General features: G+C 43.7%; 1 protein-coding gene and 1 pseudogene across 1 annotated transcript; both read left to right on the forward strand.

The window, feature by feature from the left end:
• The first annotated feature begins 9,714 nt into the window (after nt 1-9,714).
• LOC129694414 (RNA-binding protein 25-like) lies at nt 9,715-11,484 on the forward strand (annotated as a pseudogene).
• On the forward strand, nt 11,484-13,886 carry LOC129694412 (zinc finger protein 239-like; the record flags this gene model as incomplete). The annotated part of the gene is made up of 1 exon (XM_055631128.1): nt 11,484-13,886. A coding segment is annotated over one exon (999 nt), but the record flags the coding sequence as incomplete, so codon positions are not given.
• Nucleotides 13,887-24,414: the final 10,528 nt, after the last annotated feature.

Here is a 24,414-nt window from a genome sequence, read left to right on the forward strand (position 1 = left end):
GTGCACAAAATGATGTGAATAAAAATTGTTTTCCTGTTTAAGAAGTTCAATTGAGAATTATTTGAAATTGTGGGGGTTGATACAAAATACTGTTGACCCACAAATGTGTTGATATGAGACATTCACATTTAAAAAATCCATGTCGCAAAAAAAGCAAGAAGGTGCCCATGTTATTTGACCAACTTGCCAGATTAATTTAAATATACACAATACACAATACAATTTATTTGTCACTTGAACCTCATAGAGGTTGTTGGAGCCCCCGGCGTGCGCTAGAAAAGTGCCGCAGCCATTTAAGCCACGCCGGGCGATGATGTAAGGCCCCGCTCCAGGTCATCCTCGAGCCCCGCTACTCGGGCGGAATAATTTGCCGTTGCGGAAGCCCCGAAAAGCGGTCTCCCAGCAGGGACCCGCAGGCTCCGATATTACTGTCTGCCAGGCCTGCGGTTGGAGCCTCCGAATCTCCGGGGCTCGGGTCACAGCAGCGCATGGGTACATGTGTAGGTATGTATGCATTAGTTTTGCTCCTAATTCCCTTTTCAAAATCATTAATATATATGGTAAACAGTTGCAGCCCCAACACCAAGCCTTGTGGCAAAAAAATCCAGAAGATTAGTCAAACATGATTTTCCTTTCATAAATCCATGTTGACTTGGACAGATCCTTTTACTGCTATCCAAATGCCCCATTATTGCATCTTTAATAATTGACTCCAGCATCTTTCACACCACCAAAGTCGGGCTAACTGGTCTGTAATTTTCCGTTTTCTCTCACGCTCCTTTCTTGAAAAGTGGGATAGCATTAGCTATCCTCCAATCCACAGGAGCTGATCGTAAATCTATTGATCGTTGGAAAATGATAATATATATAAATATATATGTATGTGTATATATGCATGTATGTGTATATATGCATGTATATGTGTGTATATACGTATGTGTATATATATATATGTTTATATATGTGTATATATGTATGCATATAAATGTATCAATATGTATGTGCATTTGTGTATGTGTGTGTATATATGTGTGTGTATAAAGATATATATATGCATATATTTATTATTACTATATAATTATATATATATAATTGCCTTTATGGTTTATGTATATCATCTTACAAGACAAATAAATTAATAGTGATGATTTAAATCAAAGTTGCTTCTGATACATGAGAATAAACTATTATCTCTAACTTGCCTCTCACACACAGACACACATTCATATAAATATATTAAATATATATACGTTAAATTTAATTTTTTGCAGTGTGTGTTAAAGCAATACAATGCAAGAGAAACTACACAAAGGAGGGGTCTGTTCCCGCTACAAGATACTTGAGGATCTTTGCTTTGGATCAAAGATTATAGCGGAGCTCTATAATCTTTGCTTTGAATCACAGCGGGTGGAATACCGGAAGTCGAGTGTCGCTGTAACAAATGGCGGCCGTGACGTTCCGTTGCGTACTACACGTCAGCCCATTGAATTTCGAAGGAGTGGTCTATCTTGTTCCTCTAGGATCTTTGCACCGGACCCTGGTGAGAGAAAGAGAGAGACAGAGACAGAGACAGAGAGAGAGAGGCAGCGGGAGATGGAGACAGAGTCAGAAAGAGACACACCGAGAGGGAGGGGGGGGGGACAGAGACAGACAATAGGCGCAGGAGCCGTGATGGTGGAGGACGTGTTCGCTTCCTCCACTCACTCACTCACCCCCTACAGACCCCCCCGACCCCCTTTCAGGCACCAGTAATGTTGAAGCGTCAGTAATGTCCTGTTTGCCAGCTTATTGACCCTCTGTGTTCCCCTCCAGCAGGGTTTAGGAGCCGTTGCTGTGGACGGAGAGACGGGGACGTGAGTGGCCATTGAGGGCGGCCAGGAAGCCGGTGAGTCCCCCCCCCCATCTGGTGGGGAGTAATGTCGGGGATGAGGGGAGCGAGAGAAAGAGACAGACACAGAGGGAGAGAGAGAGAGGGCTAGAGAGATACATATATAGAGAGGGGGAGAGAGAAAGAGAAACACACTCAGAGAGAAAGAGAGGCAGCAAGAGAGAGAGAGAGAGAGGGGTGTCAGGGTAAGAGACAGAGTGAGACAGGGAGGGAGAGGGACAGAGAAAGCGGGAGAGACAGACATGCAGACAGAGAGACCGACAGAGAGAGGTTGCGAGAGGGAGAGACAGACTCGTAGACGGAGAGAGAGTCATAGACAGACACAGTGACAGAGCGAGAGGGGGAGAGAGAAAGGGAGAGGCAGACAGAGAGAGAGAGAGACGGAGAGTGAAAGAGGGAGGCAGACAGAGGGAGAGACAGATAGACTCAGAGAGAGACAGATGGTGGGAGAAAGAGAGGGAGAGAGACAGATAGAGAGAGAGGGAGAGATAGAAAGAGAGAGAGACCAGAGACAGAGACAGCAAGAGAGGCAGTGAGAGAGAAAGAGAGAGAGATACTCAGAAAGAGAGACAGAGAGAGAGAGGGGCAGAGATAGAGACAGGGTGCGAGGGAGAGAGAGAGAGAGAGACAAAGAGAGTGACAGAGACACTCAGAAAGAGACAGAGAGAGGGGCAGAGATAAAGTGAGAGACAAAGAGACAGAGACAGAGAGTGGAACAGAGAGAGAGACGGAGGCACAGACAGAGTGAGACAGGGAGAAAGATAGAGGGAGAGACAGAGGAACAGCGAGAGAGAGAGACAGACACAGAGGGAGAGTGACAGACCGAGTGAGAGAGAGAAAGACTGAGAGACGGAGAACCAGAGAGAGACCGAAACACAAAGAGACAGGGAGAGAGACAGAGAGAGAGATGAAGACAGAGAGAGAGATGCAGAGAAAGAGAATGCAGAGAAAGAGAGAGAGATGCAGAGACAGAGAGAGAGAGAGAGAGAGAGGGACAGACAGGGAGAGAGAGACAGGGACAGACAGAGAGGGAGACACAGAGAGAGATAGACAGACAGAGAGAGATGGAGACAAAGAGAGAGAGAGAGGTAGAGGGAGAGACATAGAGAGAGACAGACAGACAGTGAGAGATGGAGAGAGACCGAGAGAGAGACACAGAAAGAGGGAGACATATACCATTATATAACAATTACCATATAACAATTACAGCACGGAAACAGGCCATCTCGACCCTTCTAGTCCGTGCCGAATATAAATATATACACACGTGAATAAATAAATTGATTAAGTGCAAATAACAGATAATGGGCTATTAATGTCCAGAGTTTTGTCCGAGCCAAGTTTAATAGCCCGGTGGCTGTAGGGAAGTAGCTATTCCTGTACCTGGTCGTTGCAGTCTTCAGGCTCCTGTACCTTCTACCTGAAGGTAGCAGGGAGATGAGTGTGTGACCAGGATGGTGTTGAGGTGCTCCCGTGCTGATTGTTATCGAGTCTGACACATTCCACCAAATACGAACAAACTGTGGTCTGTGAATGAGGAAGTCGATGATCCAATTGCAGAGGGATGCGCATGGACCCAGTTCTGCGAGTTAGAGAGAGAGAGAGACAGACAGACAGACAGAGAAAAAGAGTGAGGGGAGGGAGAGACCAAAAGACAAAACTACACTCACAAGAAACTTGAAGAAATTGAAAATTCCATAATCAAAACCAATTTGGGGATATGTGGAATGTGAGCACAACAAAACTACAAACACGACCAATTCAAGACGGTGATGTCTGGAGAGCACACTTCAAAAATCTATAGAAAGACATCCCAATAAATAAAATAAACTCAAGTTATTCCCATATCAAAGAAAGACTCCAAACACTAGAAACAGTCATTAAAGATTATCAAAACCCTCTTAATTCCCCAATTACTTTGGAAGAATTGACCATAAAAATAAAATCTCTCCACTCAAAGAAAGCCTGTGGTCCAGACAGCATCAAAAATGAAATGCTCAAGTACAGCACTCCGGAGATACAGAACATAGTGCTTAGGCTGTTCAACATCATACTATGTTCAGGTTATTTCCCTGATATTTGGTGTCAAGGGCTTATTTCACCCATTTATAAGAGTGGAAACAAATTAGACCCAAATAATTATCGCGGCATCTGTGTCAGTAGCTGCCTAGGGAAGTTATTCTGCAGTATCATAAATAACAGAATACAGGATTTCCTTTACAAACACAACATTCTCAATAAAAACCAAATCGGCTTCCTCCCAAAACACCGTACCACTGACCACATTTATACCATATAACCATATAACAATTACAGCATGGAAATAGGCCATCTCGACCCTTCTAGTCCGTGCCGAACACGTATTCTCCCCTAGTCCCATATACCTGCGCTCAGACCATAACCCTCCATTGCTTTCCCGTCCATATAACTATCCAATTTATTTTTAAATGATAAAAACGAACCTGCCTTCACCACCTTCACTGGAAGCTCATTCCACACAGCCACCACTCTCTGAGTAAAGAAGTTTCCGCTCATGTTACCCCTAAACTTCTGTCACTTAATTCTCAAGTCATGTCCCCTTGTTTGAATCTTCCCTACTCTCAGTGGGAAAAGCTTATCCACATCAACTCTGTCTATCCCTCTCATCATTTTAAGGACCTCTATCAAGTCCCCCCTTAACCTTCTGCGCTCCAAATAATAAAGGCCTAACTTGTTCAACCTTTCTCTGTAACTTAGTTGCTGAAACCCAAGCAACATTCTGGAGAATCTCCTCTGTACTCTCTATTTTGTTGACATCCTTCCTATAATTAGGCGACCAAAATTGTACACCATACTCCAGAATTGGCCTCACCAGTGCCTTGTACAATTTTAACATTACATCCCAACTTCTATATTCAATGCTTTGATTTATAAAGGCCAGCACACCAAACGTTTTCTTTACCACCCTATCTACATGAGATTCCACTTTCAGGGAACTGTGCACAGTTATTCCCAGATCCCTCTGTTCACCTGCATTCTTCAATTCCCTACCATTTACCATGTATGTCCTATTTTGATTTGTCCTGCCAAGATGTAGCACCTCACACTTATCAGCATTAAACTCCATCTGCCATCTTTCAGCCCACTTTTCCAACTGGCATAAATCTCTCTGTAGACTTTGAAAATCTACTTCATTAACCACAACCCCACCTATCTTAGTATCATCTCCATACTTACTAATCCAATTTACCACACCATGATCCAGATCATTGATGTACATGACAAACAACAGTGGACCCAACACAGATCCCTGTGGCACCCCACTGGTCACTGGCCTCCAACCTGACAAACAACCATCCACCATTACTCCCTGGCATCTCCCATTCAGCCACTGTTGAATCCATCTTGCTACTCCACCATTAATACCCAACAATTGAACCTTCTTAACCAACCTTCCGTGAGGAACCTTGTCAAAGGCCTTACTGAATTCCATATATACAACATCCACTGCTTTACCCTCATCAATTTCCCGAGTAACCTCTTCAAAAAATTCAAGAAGATTAGTCAAACATGACCTTCCAGGCACAAATCCATGTTGACTGTTCCTAATCAGACCCTGTTTATCCAGATGCTTATATATATTATCTCTAAGTATCCTTTCCATTAATTTGCCCACCACTGACGTCAAACTAACAGGTCTATAATTGCTAGGTTTACTCTTAGACCCCTTTTTAAACAATGGAACAACATGCGCAGTACGCCAATCCTCCGGCACTATTCCCGTTTCCAATGACATTTGAAATATTTCTGTCATAGCACCTGCTATTTCTACACTAACTTCCCTCAATGTCCTAGGGAATATCCTGTCCGGACCTGGAGACTTATCAACTTTTATATTTCTCAAAAGTGTCAGTACTTCCTCTTCTTTGATCCTCATAGTTTCCATAGCTACTCTACTTGTTTCCCTTACCTAACATAATTCAATATCCTTCTCCTTGGTGAATACCGAAGAAAAGAAATTGTTCAATATCTCCCCCATCTCTTTTGGCTCTGCAGATAGCTATCCACTCTGACTCTCTAATGGACCAATTTTATCCCTCGTTATCCTTTTGCTATTAATATAGCTGTAGAAACCCTTTGGATTTACTTTCACCTTACTTGCCAAAGCAAACTCATATCTTCTTTTAGCTTTTCTAATTTCTTTCTTAAGATTCTTTTTACATTCTTTATTCTCCTCAAGCACCTCATTTACTCCATGCTGCCTATAATTATTGTAGATCTCTCTCTTTTTCCGAACCAAGTGTCCAATTTCCCTTGAAAACCATGGCTCTTTCCAATTTTTACTATTTCCTTTCAACCGAACAGGGACATAAAGATTCTATACTTAAAATTTCACCTTTAAATGTCCTCCATTTCTCTTCCACATCTTTCCCATAAAACAAACTGTCCCAATTTACTCCTTTTAAATCCTTTCGCATCTCCTCAAAGTTAGCCCTTCTCCAATCAAAAATCTCAACCCTAGGTCCAGTTCTGACCCTCTCCATAATTATATTGAAACTAATGGTATTGTGATCACTGGTCCCGAACTGTTTCCCAATGCATACCTCTGCCACCTGACCTGTCTCATTTCCTAACAGGAGGTCCAGCACCGCCCCTTCTCTAGTAGGTACCTCTATGTATGCTGCAAAAAACTATCCTGCACACATTTTACAAACTCCAACCCATCCAGCCCATTTACAGAATGTGTTTCCCAGTCTATGTGTGGAAAATTGAAATCTCCCACAATCACTACCTTGTGCTTAATACTAATATCTGCAATCTCCTTACATATTTGCTCTTCCAATTCTCGCTCCCCATTTGGTGGTCTATAATACACCCCTATAAGTGTTGCTACCCCTTTCCCATTTCTCAGTTCCACCCAAATAGCCTCCCCAGACGAGCCCACTAATCTATCCTGACAAAGCACTGATGTAATATTTTCCCTGATAAGCAATGCAACACCTCCACCTCTTGCCCCTCCAATTCTATCACACCTGAAGCAACGAAATCCTGGAATATTTAGTTTCCAATCACAGCCCTCCTGCAACCATGTTTCACTGATTGCCACAACATCATATTTCCAGGTGTCAAACCACACTCTCACTGAAAAACGTACACCAAGCGAAAAATGGGAAAATATTTGCCTGTTTTATTGACTTTGAGAAAGCATTTGACTCTATTTGGCATGAAGGGCTCTATTACAAACTCCTCGGCTGTGGTATAGGAGGAAAGGTATATGACCTTATCAAATCAATGTAACTGAATAATAAATGTGGCGTTATAATTGGGGACAAACGCACTGATCTCTTCGCCCAGAGAAGAGGAGTCCGGCAAGGCTGCAATCTGAGCCCGACACTGTTTAATGTATATATCAACGATTTGGCAGTAAAGTTGGACCAGAGCAGAGCGCCGGGCCTCTGTCTTCTGGACGGAGAGGTAACATCCCTGTTTTATGCGGATGATTTGGTTCTGCTGTCCCCCACGGAACAGGGACTGCAGCAACAGTTGGATCTACTTGATGAGTACAGCCAAAATTGGGCCCTGGCAGTAAATCTAAAGAAAACCAACATCATGATTTTTCAGAAAAGACCCAGATGTCAGGAAGATAAATACAAATTTACTCTCAATGGTACTGTTATCGAACACACTATGAGCTATACTTACCTTGGTCTAACTGTTTCAGCATCAGGGAACTTCAATATGGCAATGAATGCACTAAAAGAGAAAATTCGAAGAGCTCTATGCAATAAAAAGAAGATTCTACAACATCCAAATCCCAATTAAAATCTGGCTTAAAATATTTGACAGTGTAATCCAGCCTATTGCGCTTTATGGTAGTGAAGTATGGGCTCCGCTCAGTCACCATAGTTATAGTAAATGGGAAAAACATACAACGGAGGCCCTGCATGCGGAGTTTTGTCGGAACATCCTCCGTATCCAAAGGAAAACACCAACAAACGCATGTAGGGCGGAACTAGGCAGATACCCACTGATGATAAATATCCAAAAAAGAGCACTATATTTTTGGAATCACCTTAAATCTAGCCCCCAGATACCTTACAGTTTAAAGCCCTTCAAACACACGAGGGGAACCCAGAAAAGAGTTCCCTGTGTCAGTTGGCACTGAGACTAACTACCCCTATTAAGTTAAACCCTATCCAGTTAAACCCTGACCGGCCCCAGATCAATACTGACCCCCAATCACCAGTTAGAGTGAACCAAATTATCAAACAATGTAAAGAAACGTACTTGGAACATTGGGATAAAGAAACCAAAAGCCAAAGCAGATTAGAATGTTACCGTTCCCTAAAAAGAGATTATAAATTGGCAGACTATCTCTCAACTGTTAGAGACATAAAGCAGAGACAGACCCTCACCAAATACAGGTTAAGTGACCACTCCAGTTGAAAATGGAAGACAGAAGAGATTCTGGCAACCAAGAGAAAACAGAATATGCGGCCACTGTTTGACAGATGAGGTTGAAACAGAGGTGCACTTCCTCCTAAAATGCAAAAAATTTGACAAAACAAGGAAAGCATACTTTGACAAACTCAGTGTGGCAACCTCTGACTTTAAAGAACTAGATGATACATCAAAACTAAGAATAATCCTTGGCGAAGGAAATACTTGGCGAAGGAAATCTTGGTGCACAATACGTAACAGCATGCCATAACCTGAGAGACAGTAAATGACCAACATGCACATATGTACGCACACACTAATCGACATTAACTAACACTAAGAAATTAATATTGAATTGCTAAACTTGCTATTGTGTTGTACTGCTTACAGCTGCAAGAACGTGTAGCAATCAATAAAGGGCTATAGGCCTATTTATGTACAGGGACATATCTATCCATGCACTGTATACTTGTATTTATACTTATGCATTTCAAATATGTACGTCATGTTGTTACTTTGGCAATATAACAATGTTTTTTTATCATGCCAATAAAGTTTTTAAATTGAATTGAATTGAATTGAGAGAGAAAGACAGAGACAGAGAGAGAGAGAGAGAGAGAAAGAGAGAGAGAGAGAGAAAGACAGAGAGAGAAAGACAGAGAGAAAAAGACAGCGAGAAAGACAGAGGGAGAGGCTGAAGGAAGTCAGAGAGCAGAGATAGACAAAGTTTGAGACATAGAGAGCGTCAGAGAGAGACAGACAGAGAGAGAGACAGAGAGAGACAGACAGAGAGAGAGACAGAGAGAAAGAGGGACAGACAGAGAAAGAAAGAAAGAGACACAGAGAGAGAGAGAGAGACAGAAAGAGACAGACAGAGAAAGAGAAACAGAGAGAGAGAGAGAGAGAACAAAGGGGATTATGAAGGCATGAGGAGCTGGCCAAGGTAGACTGGAAACGGATCCTAGCAGGAATGATGGTGGAATGACAGCAATGGCAGGAATTTCTGGGCATAATCCAGAAGACACAGGAACATTTCATTCCAAAAAGGAAGACAGATTCCAAGGGGAGTAGGAAGCAACCGTGGCTGACAAGAGAGGTTAGGGATAGAATAAAACTAAAAGAAAAGATGTATAACACAAGCAAAAGGGAGCCCGAAGCCAGAGGATTGGGAAACTTTCATAGGACAACAGAAGGAAACAAAACGGGCAATACGGGCTGAAAAGATGAAGTACGAAGGAAAGCTGGCCAGGAATATAAAGGGCAGTAAAAGCTTCTTTAGATATGTTAAGGGAAAAAGAAGAGAGAGAGAGGGGGAGAGAGAGAGAGAGAGAGAGAGAGAGAGGGGGGAGAGAGAGAGAGAGAGAGGGGGAGAGAGAGAGAGAGAGAGAGAGAGACAGAGAGACAGAAAGAGAGAGAGAGAGACAGGGAGAGAGGGACAGAGAGAGAGGGAGAGAGAGAGAGAGAGAGAGAGACATAGAGACAGACAGCGAGAGAGAGCGAGAAAGAGAGAGAGAGACAAAGAAACAGACAGAGACAGACAGAGATAGCAGAGTTTGAGACAGAGAGAGAGAGACATCAAGAGAGTCAGACAGGGAGAGAGACACACAGAGAGAAAGAGAGACAGACAGAGAAAGCAACAGAGAGAAAGAGAGACAGACAGAGAAAGAAACAGAGAGAGAACAAAGGGGACTATGAAGGCATGAGAGAGGAGCTGGCCAAGGTAGACTGGAAAGGGATTCTAGCAGGAATGATGGTGGAACAGCAATGGCAGGAATTTCTGGGCATAATCAGGATCATTTAATTCCAAAAAGGAAGAAAGATTCTAAGGGGAGTAGGAGGCAACCATGACTGACAAGAAATTGAATTTGAATTTGATTCCTTTATTGTCAGGGATTGTCAAGAGAAGTTTGGGATACAATAAAACTAAAAGAAAAGATGTATAACACAGCAAAGAGTAGCCAGAAGCCAGAGGATTGGGAATCCTTCATAGGACAACAGAAGGAAACAAAACGGGCAATACAGGCTGAAAAGATGAAGTACGAAGGGAAGCTGGCCAGGAATATAAAGAAGGACAGTAAAAGCTTATTTATATATGTTAATGGCGAGAGGGAGAGGGACAGACAGACAGAGAGAGAGAGAGGGGGGGGGGGAGAGAGAGAGAGAGAGAGAGAGAGAGAGAGAGAGAGAGAGAGACAGAGAGAGAGAGAGAGAGAGAGAGAGAGAGAGGGATAGAGAGAGAGAGAGAGAGGAAGAGAGAGAGAGAGAGAGGGGAGACAGAGATAGAGAGGGACAGAGAGAGAGACAGAAACAGAGAGAGACAGGGAGACAGACAGAGAGGGGGAGGCAGAGGGAGAGGCAGAGAGAGAGAGAGAGAGGGACAGAGAGAGGGAGAGAGGGACAGGTAGAGAGAGAGGGACAGGTAGAGAGGGAGGGAGGGGGAGGCAGAGTCACAGAGAGACATAGAGAGAGGCATAGAGAGAGAGATTGAGAGAGAGACGGACAGAGAGAGAGAGACAGGAAGTGAGAGAGAAAGAGAGAGAGAGAGAGAGACATAGAGTCAGAGAGATAGAGGGAGAGAGACAGAGAGAGACAGAGACAGAAAGGAAGAGTGACAGAGAGAATGTGCTGGAGTAACTCAGGGGGTCATGTAGAATCTGTGGAGAAGATAGACACAAAGTGCTGGAGTAACTGAGCGGGTCAGGCAGCATCTGTGGAGAGAATGAATGGGTGACATTTTGGGTCAAGACCTTTCTTTGGTTTGGTTTAGAGATGCAACGCGGAAACAGGTCTTTCGGCCCGCAGAGTCCGCGGTGACCAGCGATCACCCCGTACACCAGCACTATCCTACGCACATTAGGGACAATAACAATTTTACGGTGTCCGATTAATCTACAACCCTGAAAACCCACGCAGGTCAAGGGGAGAACGTATAAACTCCACATAGACAGCACCCGTAGTCAGGATCGAACCCGGCTCTCTGGCGTTGAGGCAGCAACTGTACCACTGCGCCACTGTGCTGCGCAGAATTATATAATGGTTTCCTCCGCCATAAATGCGCACAATATGTGCTAGTAATGTCCTGTTTTCCAGCTTGTTGACCCTCTGTGTTCCCCTCCTGCAGGGTTTCGGAGCCGTTGCTGTGGACGGAGAGACGGGGACGTGAGCGGCCATTGAGGGTGGCCAGGGTGCCGGTGAGCCCCCCCCCATCTACTCGGTGCGCTTCGATGGAGGACCACATGACGGGGGGCACAACAAGGAGAAGCGTTATGTGTGTGACGTATGTGGCAAGGCCTGGCAGTACCCGAGCCAGCTGGAGATCCACCGGCGGGTTCACACAGGAGAACGCCCCTTCGACTGCGCGGAGTGCGGCAAGAGCTTCAAGATGGCGCAACAGCTGAAGATGCACCAGCGGATTCACACTGGCGAGAAGCCCTATGGCTGCTCTACCTGCGGCAAGAACTTTGTCCAGTTTGCGGGACTGCGGGATCACCGGCGGGTGCACAGCAGTGAGCGGCCCTTCACCTGCTCTGACTGCGGCAAAGGCTTCAAGTCGCCACCAGGGCTGAAGAAGCACAGGCGCCTGCACACCGGGGAGCGGCCCTACACCTGCACCGAATGTGGCAAGGGCTTTATCCAGTCTGGCGTCCTGCTGGATCACCAACGCACTCACACCGGCGAGCGCCCCTACACCTGTGCTCACTGTGGCAAGGGCTTCACCCACTCTAGCATCCTGCTGATGCACCAGCGCACCCACTCCGGCGAGCGACCCTACACCTGCACCCAGTGCGGCAAGGGCTTCATCCGCTCCGACAACCTGCTTGTGCACCAGCGCACACACACCGGCGAGCGCCCCTACACCTGCGCTCACTGCGGCAAGAGCTTCACCCAGTCCCACAGCCTGCTGGAGCACCAACGCACCCACACTGGCGAGCGACCCTACACCTGCACCCAGTGCGGCAAGAGCTTCACCAAGTCCGGCAACCTGCTGATGCACCGGCGCACCCACACCGGCGAGTGTCCCTTCACCCGCTCCTCCAAGCTGCTGTCCCACCAGCGGGTGCACGCCAGTGGCCAGCCTTACGACTGCCCGTACTGCGGTGAGGAGTTTGACAGCTCGCGGGGGTTGCGGCAGCACCGGCGGACCCATGCTGGCGAGGAGCTGCTCCCACTGTGACCAGAGAGCACGGGGGCTGCGGGAGCACCAGCGGATACGCACCGGAGAGAGACCCTTTGTGTGCGCTGAGTGTGGCAAGGGTTTTACCCGCATGTCCAGCCTGTGGCAGCACCGGCGTATCCACAGTGGTGAGTGTCCCTTCCCCTGCCCGTCCTGTGGTAAGGGCGTCACCCGCCTTGACCACCTGCTGGAGCACCGGCGAGTCCACACCAGCCGGCGCCCCTTCACCTGCCCGCTCTGTGGCAAGGCCTTTGCCTGCTCCTCCAGCCTGCTGGCACATCACAACGTGGATAGGCGCTGTTTAGGTAGATACAAAACGCTCGAAGGAAAGATGCTCCCTGTCCCGCTGAGTTACTCCTGCATTTTGTGTCCTTTTTTGTAAACAACATCTGCAGTTCCTTGTTTTTAAATCATTCTGGTTAACCATCTCCGCACCTTCCCCAAAGCCTCAACATCAGTCCTGTAATGGAGTGACCAGAACTGTATGCAATACTCCAAATGCTACCTGACCAATGTTCCTTAAAGCTGCACATATACATTCCTCCACACTCCTCCCACTCATACACAAATTCTCTCCACTCCACCCTCTCGTGCCCCCATCCTCTCACACACTCCCTCTCTCGCACACTCGCTCTCTCACACACACACAACACTCCCCCTCATTCTCTCTCTCACACACAACAGCCCCCCCCCCTCTCTCTCACACACACACAAACTCCCTCTCTCTCTTGCTCTCCCTCACACACACACACACTCTTTCACTCACACACCCTCATGCACAAACACCAAACATCTCCGCTCGGTTTGCAATAACCAACCTAATCTCCCGGTGGGCTCAGCACTTCAACTCTCTCTCCCATTCCGAATCCAACTTTTTTTGCCCTGGGCCTCCTCCATGGCCAGTGTGAGGACCACCGTAAATTGGAGGAGCAGCACCTCATATTTCACTTGGGCAGTTTTCACCCCAGCAGTATGAACACTGACTTCTCCAATTTCAGGTAGCCCTACTTTCTCCTCAGCTCTCCCTCAGTCCACTGGCTCCATTTCTTCCTTTCTTCTTCCCGCCTCCCTCACCCTCACATCAGTTTGAAGAAGGGTTAAGACCTGAAATGTTGCGTATTTCCTTCGCTCCATAGAAGCTGCCTCACCCACTGAGTTTCTCCAGCATTTTTGTCTCCCTTCGATTTTCCAGCATCTGCAGTTCCTTCTTAGGCATTTGAAAGTGTTTTTTTATTTAATTAAAGTTTTGACGTATTTATGCCTTACGTAACAAATAAAGCAAATTTATCCTGACCTCACTGTGAAATGATTTTATTTGGTCCGTGAATTAAAAATGGAGATTTGCTGAAAAACAAAGCAGTCAAATTTAAAAGAGAATTTTCCCAGCAGAATAAATCCCGGGAAAATCTTAGAAGCTTGGTTTATACTAATCACTGAAACAATGTATCAGGGTTGCCAACTCTCACACTTTGAGCGTGACGCATTTGAATAAACTCTCACGCCCTCACGCTGATCAGAAATTTCTCACGCTCTGTGGTGAGAAATTCTGTAATCAACCAAAATTTCAAAACTCAGATAAACTGCATGGTCCGCGGGTGTTGGGAGAGCCGGGGTTGACGAGGCGCTCGCTGCAGCTCCAGCCATGGAGCAGCCCCAGTGCAAGAGTCCCGGGCCGTCGGAGGCGTCAGAAGCGTTGCGCCGCTGCCGCGAGAGTCTCTGTGCCGAAGGGACTGACTCTCAAAGGAAGTTGGGGAGAGAGAGAGGGGAAGGACAGGGGGGGGAGAGGGGTGTGAGAGGAGAGAGAGGGGGAGAGACAGAGGGCGTGAATGGAGAGAGGGGAGGGGGAGAGTGAGGTAGGAGAGGAGGGGAAGAGAGAGGGTTGAGAGGGAAGAAAGAGATAAGGGGTGGAGAGGTAGGAGAGAATGGGAGAGGGGGAAAGAGAGATGGGTGGCAAAGAAAAGAGGATGGAGACAGGTGAGGGAGAGGGGAGAGAGATCAAGGGGGAGAGTAAGGTGGGAGGGAGAAATGGGTGAGGGAGGAGGAGGAGAGAGAGATGAGAGGGGGGGAAGAGAGAGAGGAGAGACAGAGAGAGAGGAGATAGAGAGTGTGGAAAGAGGGGGAGACAGAGAGGGAGGGGGAAGAGGGGGAGAGAGAAGAAAGGGGATAGAGAGTTAGGGGGAGAGGGGATGAAGGGGAGAGTCAGGTGGGAGGGAGAGGGGGAAGAGGGGGGAAAGAAGAGAGGGAAGGAGAGAGAGTGAGATGGGGAGACAGGGAAGGGGGTGAGAGGAGAGACGGAGAGGGGGGAGGGGAAAGAGTGAGGGAGAGAGGGGGGTTGAGAGGAGAGAGAGCGGAAGAGAGGGGGAGATAGGGATGAGTGAGGTGGGAGGGAGAGAGGGGGGATAAAGAGGTGGAGAGAGGGGAGGGAGATAGTGAGAGAGTGAGGAAAGAGAGGGGGACAGAGAGGGGGATAGAGAGGCAGGGCTGCCAACTCCCATGCATTGAGCATGAGAATCACGCATTTCGCCAAACTTACGCTGATCACAAATTTCTCGCTCTGTTGTGAGAAATTCTGTGATCAATGAAAATTTCAAAACTCATATCAACTGCATGGGCCACGGGTTTTGGAAGCAGAAGCAGCAACAGGGACAGATGCGGACGGGGAGAGCGGCTGGCGTGTGTTTGCCGGGATGGGGAGTCGCTCACTGCAGCTCCGGCCATGGAGCATCTTCAGTGCAAGGTGTCGGAAGCGTTGTGCCGCTGCCGTGAGAGTCTGTGCCAAACTCGCCCATGTGACCGGCATGGATCAGGCCAGGGCTCGGTGCATCCTGGAGGACAACCAGTGGCTGCTGGAAGTAAGTACCAAGCACTGGGTCGAAACGGTGGAAGATAGTGGACTCCAAATGGGGGTGGTTGGAGAAAGTATCCTGCTGGCCTGGTAGATTTTCATTACTGTAACTGCAGGAAAAATGTTCCCGATGTTGGGGAAGTTCAGAACCAGGGGTCACAGTTTAAGAATAAAGGGGGGGGGGGGGGGGTGCGAGTTAGGACTGAGATGAGGACAAACTTTCTTCACGTAGAGAGTTGTGAATCTGTGGAATTATCTGCCACAGAAGGCAGTGCAGACCAATTCACTGGATGTCTTCAAGAGAGAGTTACATTTAGTTCTTGGGGCTAACAACATCAAGGGATATGGGGAAAAAAATAGTAAAAGGTACTGATTTTTGATGAATAGCCATGATCATATTGAAGGGCAGTGCTGGCTCGAAGGGCCGATGGCCTATTCCTGCACCTATTTTCTATGTTTCTATGCTTGAGTATATAACTCGATCACTTGATTTTGAAGCATTCATGCATGGTGAAGGTATAATGTAGTCATAGAGTGATACAGTGTGAAAACAGGCCCTTCGGCGCAACTTTCCCACACCCGCCAACATGTCCCAGATACGCCACCTGCTTTTGGTCCATACCTCCAAACCTGTCCTATCCATGAATCAGTCTAGCGTTTTCTTAAATGTTGGGATGGTCCCTGCCTCAACTACCTCTTCTGGCAGCTTGTTCCATACACCCATCACCCTTTGTGTGGATAAAGTTACCCCTTAAAAATACTTCATACAAATAACATTGAAATCATACTTCTACAATATACTAAAACATGATTTTAATACATCAAATTTCATAAAGTCTAGTCAAGTTTATTTCAAGTCAAGTTTATTTGTCACATACACATACGAGATGTGCAGTGAAATGAAAGAAAGGGATGTGCAGTGAAATGAAAGAAAGTCCCTACCATGGGAGGGGAAACACTCTTATTCCACACCCTCTCCCCACTCGGTTGCTCCACTCCCTCACCGGGTACCTCCAAGGCCAGTGATCAGTGATCGCTCAGCCTCCCTCTTTCAAAAATGCTCCAATCCAATTTAAAGCATATATATTGCATTCAAGTGTAAGATAAAAGACTTGCTACAGTATGCACCATATTGCACAATTTCAAGCTGAAAAATGCAAAAGTTCCGTACATCAGTTTGAAGAAGGGTTCCATACCCATTCTGGAACAAAGATGGAAGTCATTTGAAAACAACAAGTTGTCCTTCCGGAATGGGCAGCTGTACTGCAGCTGTGCCAAAATTTGAGAATAAGACTGACATTGCAAATATATGGGTCCAGCCTCCCTTGTTTCCCTTAGGCTACGGATCTTTCACTCAGATTTAGAAGGTGTGTTTTATTGATAAGAAAATGTATAATTACTCTAACTTTCCTTTGTTCTTTGAGTGGAGCCTGAGAAGCACTGAGCAACATGTGTAGATATCGCCACTCCCGTCTGGCAAATTGATTAAAAGATTGCTTTGGTTTACCTTTAACAATTTTGTTGCTGTCTGCTTTCTTTCAGAGATGAACTTTGACAACTGTGCTCTTTGGAATTCTTCAGAATTAAGGTTGCACCATCAATAATGAAAGGAAATGCCAACCATCCAGAAATGATCAGACATTATTCTCGCCTCCATGCATATCTGTAGCCGGAGGGCAGTCAGCCACCTCCCCACTACTTCAAAGATAGTCCTGCACTCGGCGATGTTTCATTTCCTATAAGGGTCATTCCTCTGAGGAATTTCTATAGCAACATGCCCACTCTTGCCTTTATGAAGAGACTGACGATTTGTACAGCAGGTATGATGGACAAATAATGGATTATTGTACAAAAGAAAGTCTTGACGCATTTGTGCCTTACGTAACAAATAAAGCAAGTTTTTCCTGACCTCACTGTTCTTCAGAATTCTTCAGAATTCATGTTGTGCTATCAATAATGAAATTGATTAGTAGGACTGGATGTTACAATCCCTAAGGTTTTTCACTACAATTGACATTTGATATTGTTGGGGATGACCACTAGGTGATTTTGCTACCAATCAGACACATCTTCAGTTGTGTACCTCAACGTCACTGGGTGTTTCGGCCTTTTATCACAAGACACCCTCAGTCGAGGCAAGCCCACAGCACGGTGATCAGACCCGGGTGTGTGTCTTATGGTTAGCCTCTAGATGGTCAGGTGGCAGCCCAAACAGCATCTTTTCTCTTCAGCCACAGCCAGTTCCAAGAAAATGCCAACAATCTCTTGAAATGATAAGAAATTATTCTCGCCCCCATGCATAACTGTAGCCTTAGGGCAGTCGGACACCTCCTCACTACTTCAAAGATAGTTCCTGCACTTGGTGATATCGTTTGGTGTTTGGCAGCTGAAACGGGGCTGTACACTATAGGTGCAGGGAGAGGCCATTTGGCCCTTTGGGCCAGCACCGCCCTTCACTGTGATCATGGCTGATCATCCCCAATCAGTACCCCATTCCTGCCTTCTCCCTATATCCCCTGGCTCCGCTATCTTTAAGAGCCCTATCTAGCTCTCTCTTGAAAGTATCCAGAGAATCGACCTCCACCGCCCACTGGCAGAGAATTCCACGCATTCACAACTTTCCGTGTGAAAAAGTGTGTCCATAGCAAGAAGGTTTGTTCAGCTGTCGTTATCAGCTTTCATTAGCCCTTGAACAAAATGGTTTAAGGTTCCATTTATTCTCCGCAAGATGAAAATATATGAGTGTTATTCAATCATCACTCGGGCCCGAGGTCTCCTGGGCGATCTTCTGGGCGTACGCCAATGCTTCCTAGTGATCAGTAAAAATCTGATCTTTCTGTTTATAGGTGACTCAGTATTGCAGGGTACAGCAGTCCATATCTCAAGTTGTCTATCTTCTTAAGAATCCCTCTTGTCTCGGTAAATAACGCTCTCCTTTTGACTACCTCAGGTGGGTAATCTCTGAAAATGCTGATTTTTTTCTCCCTTGAGCAGAAGGTTTCTGGTGCCAGCAACGTTTTTCATGATATCATCCAAGACATTATCAAATTGCACCTTCGCTATCAGTTGTCTTGGGGGGGCGTTCGGGCCCGAGCAACCTCCAATTCTATGCGCTCGGCCTAATAAAGGCTTTTTATCTAAATTCAAGACTTTTTTTAATAAGTCTGCGACATACTCACGAAGATCTTTAGTTCCTTCTTTACCCTCTCGAACGCCAACAATTCTTAAGTTCTGACGTCTCGTGTGTCCCTCCATGTCAATACATTTTTCAGTTACTTTATGCAGTAAATCTGATAAACGCTTGTCCTCAGCGAGGTGTTTCTATTGTTTGAGAGCTCGATTTGACAATTGACTCCAAATGAGTTATGACTTCAGTTTGTTGACTTATTGAGATGAAGACAGGATCCAGCTTATCATTAGGTTTGGATTCAATCGAGTTAATTTTCTGATTTACTTCATTGATTTGTAAATCAAGGTTTACAGCCATTTCCCCCTTCATGATAGACAATTCTGAACGGACATAATTAATGGTTTTATCTTCAAAATCATTTAAAAAAACTTTCAGTATTTCTTTAATGTTCATTTCTTCTTTAAAGTTTTTCAAATCAACTCTTATACCTGCAGTTTCATTGGTGATAAGGATTCGAAGTTCCTCCATTTCACTTTTCTTTGTCTTTGGCTTCTGGGCCTTTGAAACATCCTCCTGGGACGACGTTAAAACTGAGCCCGAGGCTTCAGTCGGGCCTGCTTCTTCCACCAGAGGTTTGGCCTTTCCGTTTTTTTAGACGCTCCCTTTGTGGGGAAGTGTTTGACCGACATTATATCAGACGTCGCAGGTCTAATGACATCACGCAAGCTGCCGGTGCGATCTCTGCAGGCCAGTCCTTTATTTTTATTCCGTTTTTTCTCAGATTTGCGTGGAGCTAGCTGGCGCACACCTCTACTCCACCATTAGCGCCACCGGATATTATTTTAATACTTTAGTACCAATTATTACTAACAAATACTAATTATTAAGATTACTTATTGGTATTATTAGAATAATTAGTTCAAAATACGAATTGTAAACCAGGTATAACCTAGGTATTTTATTAATTAAAATTTGCTGTTTATTTTGTTTTCCATCAGACTAACATTTGACTAATAAATTAGCCAAGAGAGTAATTGTCTCTCAATACATGATTACTAATCTTTTGGACCAAAATAGTTTTAACATTAATCCCGTAAATTACTTTTATTGTATTTTTGTATTATAGCGTGGAGCTAGTAATAATTTTTTCTAAGGCTACGGAATTCCTTAGATGGCCAGCCACGCTAGTGCGGCTAACACTAACTACACTATTTGTAGATGTCGTTTTTTTTTTTTCTTGCACTTTATTATGGAAGAATGGGCTGAAAGATGGCAGATGGAGTTTAATGCTGATAAATGTGAGGTGCTACATCTTGGCAGGACAAATCAAAATAGGACGTACATGGTAAATGGTAGGGAATTGAAGAATACAGTTGAACAGAGGGATCTGGGAATAACCGTGCATAGTTCCTTGAAGGTGGAATCTCATATAGATAGGGTGGTAAAGAAAGCTTTTGGTATACTAGCCTTTATAAATCAGAGCATTGATTATAGAAGCTGGGATGTAATGTTAAAATTGTACAAAGCATTGGCGAGACCAAATCTGGAGTATGGTGTACAATTTTGGTCGCCTAATTATAGGAAGGATGTCAACAAAATAGAGAGAGTACAGAGGAGATTTACTAGAATGTTGCCTGGGTTTCAACAACTAAGTTACATAGATAGGTTGAATAAGTTAGTTCTTTATTCTCTGGAGCGCAGAAGGTTAAGGGGGGACTTGATAGAGGTCTTTAAAATGATGAGAGGGATAGGCAGAGTTGATGTGGACAAGCTTTTCCCTTTGAGAATAGGGAAGATTCAAACAAGAGGACATGACTTCAGAATTAAGGGACAGAAGTTTAGGGGTAACATGAGGGGGAACTTCTTTACTCAGAGAGTGGTAGCGGTGTGGAATGAGCTTCCAGTGGAAGTGGTGGAGGCAGGTTCATTGGTATCATTTAAAAATAAATTGGATAGGCATATGGATGAGAAGGGAATGGAGGGTTATGGTATGTGCAGGCAGGTGGGACTAAGGGAAAAAAAGTTGTTCGGCACGGACGTGTAAGGCCGAGATGGCCTGTTTCCGTGCTGTAATTGTTATATGGCTATTAATTCTTTATTTCTTTACTTTCTTTTTATCTTAAATTTGATTTGAATTATACCTATTATTTGGGGAGAGAGGTCCGGGAGGAAAATTTATTAAATTTGGAATTCATCTGTCCTGTGTTCGGGTGGAAGGTCTGGCTTACTTTGCTGAGCTATCTGCTCTTTTATAGACCACCCTAACCATAGGATGCAAGAAGTTAATAGAAAATTTGGGGGTCAAGGAATTAGTTTCTGTAGCTGGAACATTAAGGGAATTAATGAACCAATCAAGAGAGGTAAAGTATTAGCACATTTAAAATCACTCAAAGATTCTTCTCAATGTCTATGGACCAAATTTTGATAACCCTTTGTTTTTTAAGAACATACTTAATATTATCCTAGAACTCACACAACATAACTAGATAATTGGTGGAGATTGAAATTGTACACGAGACTCTTATATAGATAGATCATCAAGACAAAGAAAAGCAAAATCCAAGACAAGCGAATTATTAAACTCATACATCAATACTACTAATATCAAAGATGTTTGGAGAATTGAAAACCCATCCGGAAGGGAATACTCATTCTACTCTCCGGTATATAAAACTTATTCAAGGATAGATTACTTTTTAGTAGACTCTAAGCTTATCCCATTCACATAATTCGAAATATCATAATATTATAATTTTGGACCATGCTCCTTTAACATTTATGATTAAACTAAGTGGAATGACTGAGAAGCAGACACAATGGAGACTTAATCCTCAAATTTTAAATGATAAAGATGTTATGAATACCTTTTTACACAGACAAATATGTTTTTCGAGATGAATGACTGCCCTGAAACACCTGCCTCCCTTCTTTGGGAAACATTTAAAGCATTTATACGAGGTGCATTAATTTCTGTGCAAGCTTTTCATAATAAAAAGAATCGCGCCAAACAACAGGCATTGGAAAGGGAGATAAGGCAATTAGATATGGAAAATGCAATCCACAATAAGACATAATAAAATTGCTACACTCAAATATAAGTTAAATCAAATATATTCAGATCAAATCATAAAACCTATAAGCTAAAAACTTTTCAAAAATCTCTACTTAATTATGGTTTAATAACGGCGAAAAAACGTGTACTTAAATTTTGAAAAAATGCGCCAACACCAACGCTCAAAATGTGGATTTCAAATATGTCGGAAACGGCACATCTGGAAGAAATGCGACTCCTTCCAGCAGGGAAAGCAGACCAATTCTTATTGATTTAATCTCCTTTTATCGATTTCTTACAAGCATATGGTGCAACACAACCATAAAAATAAAATGTTTTAGAATCAGGTGGCGAGTGACCTGGAACATAAAATAGGTATATAGCTTTCAATCTCCTTTTCCCTTTTCTTCTTTTATTTTTCTTTTATTTTTTTCGTCTCTTTCTCCTTCGACTACTTCCTCTTTCTTCTTCCTTCTTTTGGACTATCTTTCTATCTCACGCACTTATGTCAATCTCTTCTTTTCTACTCTTTTCTTCCTTATTCCAGTTTTGCTATTAAATTAAAAAATAAGAAGTTGGATATGAAATGTAATATGTCAACAAGTATTAGGTACTGAGGTACCACAGTATTGTACAAAAATAAATAACATTTAAAAAAATAAAAAATTTAAAAACAAATCATAAAACTTTATCAAAAAACTAAACAACTACACTTTGAGTTTGGTGATAAACCACAAAAATTACTAGCACGTTAACTCCGGAAACAGGAAGAGGAAAAAACAATTTATAAAATTAAATCAGATAAGGGAGAAATACTAACATTACCCAAGGATATTAATGATAGATTTTCTCAATACTATCAAACACTTTACTCAACCAAAACGATAATGGGGTCTGCAGAAATGGAATCAATTTTACAGAAATGTAATCTTACAGGTTTAGATCTGAAAGAGAGGGAATTATTAGGGGCCGAAATATTAGTAAAAGATATTGAAGAATCTATTAGATCTTTAAAAAATGGAAAGGCCGCTGGCCTTGATGGTTTAAATAGCGAATTTATAAAAAATTCAATGATCTGATCTCCCCACGCCTACAGACACTATATATTCATGCCTTCACACAACAGAAACTACCAGAAACTTTAAATGAATCAACAATAATACTCATACCCAAAATGGATAAGGACCCTGAAGACCCAGGGTCATATATAGCAATCGCACTCTTAAACACCGACCAGAAAATGTTAACCACATTTTAGCCCATGGATTAAATTTAGTGATTCATAAATTAATACACTCCGACCAAACAGGCTTTATTCCAAAACGATACTCATATTATAATCTGAGACGACTATTTAATATAGAAACATAGAAACATAGAAATTAGGTGCAGGAGTAGGCCATTCGGCCCTTCGAGCCTGCACCGCCATTCAATATAATCATGGCTGATCATCCAACTCAGTATCCCGTACCTGCCTTCCCTCCATACCCCCTGATCCCCTTACTTAGCCACAAGGGCCACATCTAACTCCCTCTTAAATATAGCCAATGAACTGGCCTCAACTACCCTCTGTGGCAGAGAGTTCCAGAGATTCACCACTCTCTGTGTGAAAAAAGTTCTTCTCATCTCGGTTTTAAAGGATTTCCCCTTTATCCTTAAGCTGTGACCCCTTGTCCTGGACTTCCCTAACATCGGGAACAATCTTCCTGCATCTAGCCTGTCCAACCCCTTAAGAATTTTGTAAGTTTCTATAAGATCCCCTCTCAATCTTCTAAATTCTAGAGAGTATAAACCAAGTCTATCCAGTCTTTCTTCATAAGACAGTCCTGACATCCCAGAAATCAGTCTGGTGAACCGTCTCTGCGCTCCCTCTATGGCAATAATGTCCTTCCTCAGATTTGGAGACCAAAACTGTACGCAATACTCCAGGTGTGGTCTCACCAAGACCCTGTACAACTGCAGTAGAACCTCTCTGCTCCTATACTCAAATCCTTTTGCAATGAAAGCTAACATACCATTCGCTTTCTTTACTGCCTGCTGCACCTGCATGCCTACCTTCAATGACTGGTGTAGCATGACACCCAGGTCTCGCTGCATCTCCCCCTTTCCCAATCGGCCACCATTTAGATAATATACTCAAACAGAATATAATATACTCAAACAGAATAACTAATGTAGATCTAGCAGTCATCTCGTTAGGCACTGAGAAAGCATTCAACCAAGTGGAAAGCATTCAACCTATTTATTTTCGGTGATGGAAACATTTCAACTGGGTGAGAAGTTTCGCACATGGGTTATTATATACCAACCCAACAACTAGAATAGTGACAAATCAAACGTTATCATCAAAATTTGATTTATCTAAAGGTTGCAGACAAGGATGCCCGTTATCTCCGTTATTATTCGCCCCTGCTATTGAACCACTAGCAGAAAGTGTTTGAGCACATCCAGAAATATATGGGTATAATACTAAAAATGGTTAATAAAATCTCTTTATATGCAGACGATGCATTACTTGATATTACAAACCAAGAAATTAGCATTCCAATCTTATAACTCAATTTGGTTTATTTACTGGATATAGAATTAATTGGAATAAAAGTGAGATTATGCCAATAACAGAACCTAAGTTATACATATTGCAACAATCACCTTCAAGAATAGTAAATGAAAAATTTAAATACCTAGGAATTTATGTGACCAGGAAATATACTTCTTTATTTAAATCAAATATTATGCCTTTACTTAATAAATTGCATAAGAATATTCAATACTAGAAAACACTACTCATTTCAATGCTCGGTAGAATTACGCTATAAAAACGATTTTCCTTCTGCAATTGCTATACCTTTTTCAATCAATTCCTATATATATCCCAAAAATTTTTTTTAAAAAGTTGACTCTA

The sequence above is a fragment of the Leucoraja erinacea genome, unplaced genomic scaffold (genome assembly GCF_028641065.1).
Source record: "Leucoraja erinacea ecotype New England unplaced genomic scaffold, Leri_hhj_1 Leri_657S, whole genome shotgun sequence".
Classification (NCBI taxonomy): domain Eukaryota; kingdom Metazoa; phylum Chordata; class Chondrichthyes; order Rajiformes; family Rajidae; genus Leucoraja; species Leucoraja erinaceus.